This window comes from Phyllobates terribilis, unplaced genomic scaffold, assembly GCF_046119375.1.
Source record: "Phyllobates terribilis strain yellow unplaced genomic scaffold, ASM4611937v1 Scaffold_8__6_contigs__length_399053987, whole genome shotgun sequence".
NCBI classification, from domain to species: domain Eukaryota; kingdom Metazoa; phylum Chordata; class Amphibia; order Anura; family Dendrobatidae; genus Phyllobates; species Phyllobates terribilis.
In genome coordinates, this window is record NW_027362768.1 from 392,339,582 (window position 1) to 392,345,581 (window position 6,000).

A 6,000-nucleotide genomic window follows, 5' to 3' on the forward strand; every position below is an offset into this window, starting at 1 on the left:
CTCTCTCCCTCCCTCTCTGCGCTGTCGTCGCCTCCCTCTCTCCCTCCCTCTCTGCGCTGTCGTCGCCTCCCTCTCTCCCTCCCTCTCTGCGCTGTCGTCGCCTCCCTCTCTCCCTCCCTCTCTGCGCTGTCGTCGCCTCCCTCTCTCCCTCCCTCTCTGCGCTGTCGTCGCCTCCCTCTCTCCCTCCCTCTCTGCGCTGTCGTCGCCTCCCTCTCTCCCTCCCTCTCTGCGCTGTCGTCGCCTCCCTCTCTCCCTCCCTCTCTGCGCTGTCGTCGCCTCCCTCTCTCCCTCCCTCTCTGCGCTGTCGTCGCCTCCCTCTCTCCCTCCCTCTCTGCGCTGTCGTCGCCTCCCTCTCTCCCTCCCTCTCTGCGCTGTCGTCGCCTCCCTCTCTCCCTCCCTCTCTGCGCTGTCGTCGCCTCCCTCTCTCCCTCCCTCTCTGCGCTGTCGTCGCCTCCCTCTCTCCCTCCCTCTCTGCGCTGTCGTCGCCTCCCTCTCTCCCTCCCTCTCTGCGCTGTCGTCGCCTCCCTCTCTCCCTCCCTCTCTGCGCTGTCGTCGCCTCCCTCTCTCCCTCCCTCTCTGCGCTGTCGTCGCCTCCCTCTCTCCCTCCCTCTCTGCGCTGTCGTCGCCTCCCTCTCTCCCTCCCTCTCTGCGCTGTCGTCGCCTCCCTCTCTCCCTCCCTCTCTGCGCTGTCGTCGCCTCCCTCTCTCCCTCCCTCTCTGCGCTGTCGTCGCCTCCCTCTCTCCCTCCCTCTCTGCGCTGTCGTCGCCTCCCTCTCTCCCTCCCTCTCTGCGCTGTCGTCGCCTCCCTCTCTCCCTCCCTCTCTGCGCTGTCGTCGCCTCCCTCTCTCCCTCCCTCTCTGCGCTGTCGTCGCCTCCCTCTCTCCCTCCCTCTCTGCGCTGTCGTCGCCTCCCTCTCTCCCTCCCTCTCTGCGCTGTCGTCGCCTCCCTCTCTCCCTCCCTCTCTGCGCTGTCGTCGCCTCCCTCTCTCCCTCCCTCTCTGCGCTGTCGTCGCCTCCCTCTCTCCCTCCCTCTCTGCGCTGTCGTCGCCTCCCTCTCTCCCTCCCTCTCTGCGCTGTCGTCGCCTCCCTCTCTCCCTCCCTCTCTGCGCTGTCGTCGCCTCCCTCTCTCCCTCCCTCTCTGCGCTGTCGTCGCCTCCCTCTCTCCCTCCCTCTCTGCGCTGTCGTCGCCTCCCTCTCTCCCTCCCTCTCTGCGCTGTCGTCGCCTCCCTCTCTCCCTCCCTCTCTGCGCTGTCGTCGCCTCCCTCTCTCCCTCCCTCTCTGCGCTGTCGTCGCCTCCCTCTCTCCCTCCCTCTCTGCGCTGTCGTCGCCTCCCTCTCTCCCTCCCTCTCTGCGCTGTCGTCGCCTCCCTCTCTCCCTCCCTCTCTGCGCTGTCGTCGCCTCCCTCTCTCCCTCCCTCTCTGCGCTGTCGTCGCCTCCCTCTCTCCCTCCCTCTCTGCGCTGTCGTCGCCTCCCTCTCTCCCTCCCTCTCTGCGCTGTCGTCGCCTCCCTCTCTCCCTCCCTCTCTGCGCTGTCGTCGCCTCCCTCTCTCCCTCCCTCTCTGCGCTGTCGTCGCCTCCCTCTCTCCCTCCCTCTCTGCGCTGTCGTCGCCTCCCTCTCTCCCTCCCTCTGTGTTGCTGCCGTCGCCTCCCTCTCTCCCTCCCTCTGTGTTGCTGCCGTCGCCTCCTCTCTCCCTCCTCTGTGTTGCTGCCGTCACCTCCCTCTCTCCCTCCCTCTGTGTTGCTGCCGTCACCTCCCTCCCTCCCCTCTCTGCGTTGCTGCGTCGCCTCTCCCTCTCTCCCTCCCCTCTCTGCGTTGCTGTCGTCGCCTCTCCCTCTCTCCCTCCCCTCTCTGCGTTGCTGTCGTCGCCTCCCTCTCTCCCCTCCCCTCTCTGCGTTGCTGTCGTCGCCTCCTCTCTCCCTCCCCTCTCTGCGTTGCTGTCGTCGCCTCCCTCTCTCCCTCCCCTCTCTGCGCTGCTGTTCCCTCCCTCCCTCTCTGCGCTGCTGCGTCGCCTCCCTCTCTCCCTCCCCTCTCTGCGTTGCTGCGTCGCCTCCCTCTCTGCGTTGCTGTCGTCGCCTCCCTCTCTCCCTCCCTCTCTGTGCTGCTGTTTCCTCTCTCCCTCTCTGCGTTGCTGTCGTCGCCCTCTCCCTCTCCCTCCCTCTCTGTGCTGCTGTTTCCTCTCTCCCTCCCTCTCTGCGTTGCGGTCGTCGCCTCTCCCTCCCCTCTCTGTGCTGCGGTTTCCTCTCTCTGCGTTGCTGTCGTCGCTTCCCTCCCTCCCTCCTCTCTGCGCTGCTGCGTCGCCTCCCTCCCTCCCGCCCTCTCTGCGCTGCTGCGTCGCCTCCCTCCCTCCCTCCCTCCCCTCTCTGCGTTGCTGCGTCGCCTCCCTCTCTGCGTTGCTGTCGTCGCCTCCCTCTCTCCCTCCCCTCTCTGCGTTGCTGTCGTCGCCTCCCTCTCTCCCTCCCCTCTCTGCGTTGCTGTCGTCGCCTCCCTCTCTCCCTCCCTCTCTGCGCTGCTGTTCCCTCCCTCCCTCTCTGCGCTGCTGCGTCGCCTCCCTCTCTCCCTCCCCTCTCTGCGTTGCTGCGTCGCCTCCCTCTCTGCGTTGCTGTCGTCGCCTCCCTCTCTCCCTCCCTCTCTGTGCTGCTGTTTCCTCTCTCCCTCTCTGCGTTGCTGTCGTCGCCTCTCCCTCTCCCTCCCTCTCTGTGCTGCTGTTTCCTCTCTCCCTCCCTCTCTGCGTTGCGGTCGTCGCCTCTCCCTCCCCTCTCTGTGCTGCGGTTTCCTCTCTCTGCGTTGCTGTCGTCGCTTCTCTCCCTCCCTCCCTCTCTGCGCTGCTGCGTCGCCTCCCTCCCTCCCGCCCTCTCTGCGCTGCTGCGTCGCCTCCCTCCCTCCCTCCCTCCCCTCTCTGCGTTGCTGCGTCGCCTCCCTCTCTGCGTTGCTGTCGTCGCCTCCCTCTCTCCCTCCCTCTCTGTGCTGCTGTTTCCTCCCTCCCTCTCTGCGCTGCTGCGTCGCCTCTTCCCTCCCCTCCCTCTCTGCGTTGCTGTCGTCGCCTCTCCCTCTCTCCCTCCCTCTCTCCCTCCCTCTCTGTGCTGCTGTTTCCTCTCTCCCTCCCTCTCTGCGTTGCGGTCGTCGCCTCTCCCTCCCCTCTCTGTGCTGCTGTTTCCTCTCCCTCCCTCTCTGCGCTGCTGCGTCGCCTCTTTCCCTCCCTCCCTCTCTGCGTTGCTGTCGTCGCCTCTCCCTCTCCCTCCCTCTCCTTGCTGCTGTTTCCTCTCTCCCTCCCTCTCTGCGTTGCTGTCGTCGCCTCTCCCTCTCCCTCCCCTCTCTGTGCTGCTGTTTCCTCTCTCTCTGCGTTGCTGTCGTCGCTTCTCTCCCTCCCTCTCTGCGCTGCTGCGTCGCCTCCCTCCCTCCCTCTCTGCGCTGCTGCGTCGCCTCCCTCTCTCCCTCCCCTCTCTGTGTTGCTGCCGTTTCCTCTCTCCCTCCCTCTCTGCGTTGCGGTCGTCGCCTCTCCCTCCCTCCCCTCTCTGTGCTGCTGTTTCCTCTCTCTCTGCGTTGCTGTCGTCGCTTCTCTCCCTCCCTCTCTGTGCTGCTGTTTCCTCTCTCCCTCCCTCTCTGCGCTGCTGCGTCGCCTCTTTCCCTCCCTCCCTCTCTGCGTTGCTGTCGTCGCCTCTCCCTCTCCCTCCCTCTCTGTGCTGCTGTTTCCTCTCTCCCTCCCTCTCTGCGTTGCTGTCGTCGCCTCTCCCTCTCCCTCCCTCTCTGTGCTGCTGTTTCCTCTCTCTCTGCGTTGCTGTCGTCGCCTCCCTCCCTCCCTCTCTGCGCTGCTGCGTCGCCTCCCTCCCTCTCTGCGCTGCTGCGTCGCCTCCCTCCCTCCCTCTCTGCGCTGCTGCGTCGCCTCCCTCCCTCCCTCCCCTCTCTGCGTTGCTGCTGTTTCCTCTCTCCCTCCCTCTCTGCGTTGCGGTCGTCGCCTCCCTCCCCGGAGGTCGCCTCGGGCTGGTTTCTGGCCGGTCACGGTCCCGTGTGTTTGCAGGCGCAGGTCAGGATGAGGGGCGCGGGGCTCGGAGCTAAGGGAAGCTCGTACGGTGTGAACACGTCGGACTCTTACAAGGACGCCGTCAGGAAAGCCATGTTCGCGCGCTTCACAGAGATGGAGTGAAGGGAGCAGCGGCCGGATGGATGAATCAGTATGAACTTTCCCCTCTGGGGGGCAGAGGTGGTCCGCGGAGGGAGCAGGGCGGTCCCCGACGCTGTGTAGATATGTATTATACCCCTGTACAGTGTAAATACCTGTTTCGTGCGATGTTTGTATGTGGGGGGTGCGTAACCGTGCCCCCTCAGTAATAGAGACGCGGCACCCCACCTTTCTACATTTGTACATTTTTCTTTTCTCAGAGGAATAAATTTCGGAGCAAACTCCTGTGACTTCATTATTCTGTCTGGTCCTGAAAGTGCTCGGAGCGACCACTAGGTGGCAGCACCGCTCAGTGCATTACTATCAGTCTCCAATAAAGGAACTGGCGGGGGAGGGGAGGCAGTAAATGGCTTCTGTAGGTCTGGAACTAACTGTGAAGCCCCCCAGGCTCAGAGGGGCCGCAAAGCACAGCCTTGCGCTCTGTCGCTGCTGTGCCCGTCTTCATGGTAATAACTAGTGATACGTGCAGGGCCAGACAATGACCCCGGAGCAGTAAGCACAGCGCCCTCTGGGGGGAGGAAGGTAATGGTGTGATAGGACCCTACCACCCGGTGCAATGTAAAGGCCCCTCCATCTCCACAGCAGGCGGCACCGGCCTCAGCACTCCTGGTTCTCTGCAGTACGAGCTGTAAGTCTGCGCTGTGCCCCCTGCAGGAGGCGCTGAATATGGCACATTACAGGCAAAGGTAATACACTGGTGATTGCGGCCTCTTCTGGCTCCACCCATTTGTCTCAATAAAAATTCAATAACGCAATACGTAGCTGTTGTGTAAAACGGAAGAAGAAAGCGCCGACTGCTCAAGACCCGCAAACCTCCGCACTGTGCCTTTAAGATGCCTAATGTGCATTAACAGGTTCTGTACCTGATCAGCTGCAGCGGTCACTGGCCCCCGATAGTGACGCAACTGAGCAATGGCTGCCGAGACCGACCCGAAGAGGTAAAAACTGGCACCGAAACCGCGGGTAAAGACCAAACAGCCTGCAGTGTCTGCACCAGACCGAACGACAGCCAGACATTACACCATATGTGACTGATATCAGCCTCTTATAACGCTCCAGTACTGATATAACCTCCAGACATTACACCATATGTGACTGATATCAGCCCTTTATAACGCTCCAGTACTGATATAACCTCCAGACATTACACCATATGTGACTGATATCAGCCTCTTATAACGCTCCAGTACTGATATAACCTCCAGACATTACACCATATGTGACTGATATCAGCCCCTCTTATAACGCTCCAGTACTGATATAACCTCCAGACATTACACCGTATGTGACTGATATCAGCCTCTTATAACGCTCCAGTACTGATATAACCTCCAGACATTACATCATATGTGACTGATATCAGCCCCTCTTATAACGCTCCAGTACTGATATAACCCCCAGACATTACACCATATGTGACTGATATCAGCCTCTTATAATGCTCCAGTACTGATATAAACCCCAGACATTACACCATATGTGACTGATATCAGCCCCTCTTATAAAGCTCCAGTACTGATATAACCTCCAGACATTACACCATATGTGACTGATATCAGCCGCTCTTATAACGCTCCAGTACTGATATAACCTCCAGACATTACACCATATGTGACTGATATCAGCCTCTTATAACGCTCCAGTACTGATATAACTTCCAGACATTACACCATATGTGACTGATATCAGCCTCTTATAACGCTCAAGTACTGATATAACCTCCAGACATTACACCATATGTGACTGATATCAGCCTCTCTTATAACGCTCCAGTACTGATATAACCTCTAGACATTACATCATATGTGACTGATATCAGCCTCTT

At 61.0% G+C, this 6,000-nt stretch overlaps 1 protein-coding gene across 2 annotated transcripts in view; it reads left to right on the plus strand.

Annotated features, from left to right (window-relative positions):
- LOC141157666 (RNA-binding protein 5-like) overlaps positions 1–4,390 on the plus strand; it is a 54,905-nt gene extending 50,515 nt beyond the window's left edge. For both annotated transcript variants that reach the window (XM_073645202.1, XM_073645203.1), the window contains exon 24: positions 4,014–4,390. In XM_073645202.1, coding sequence (XP_073501303.1) covers positions 4,014–4,139 — 126 coding nt within the window. In that variant the 3' untranslated portion in view covers positions 4,140–4,390. The remainder of the gene's footprint in view (positions 1–4,013) is intronic.
- Positions 4,391–6,000: the final 1,610 nt, after the last annotated feature.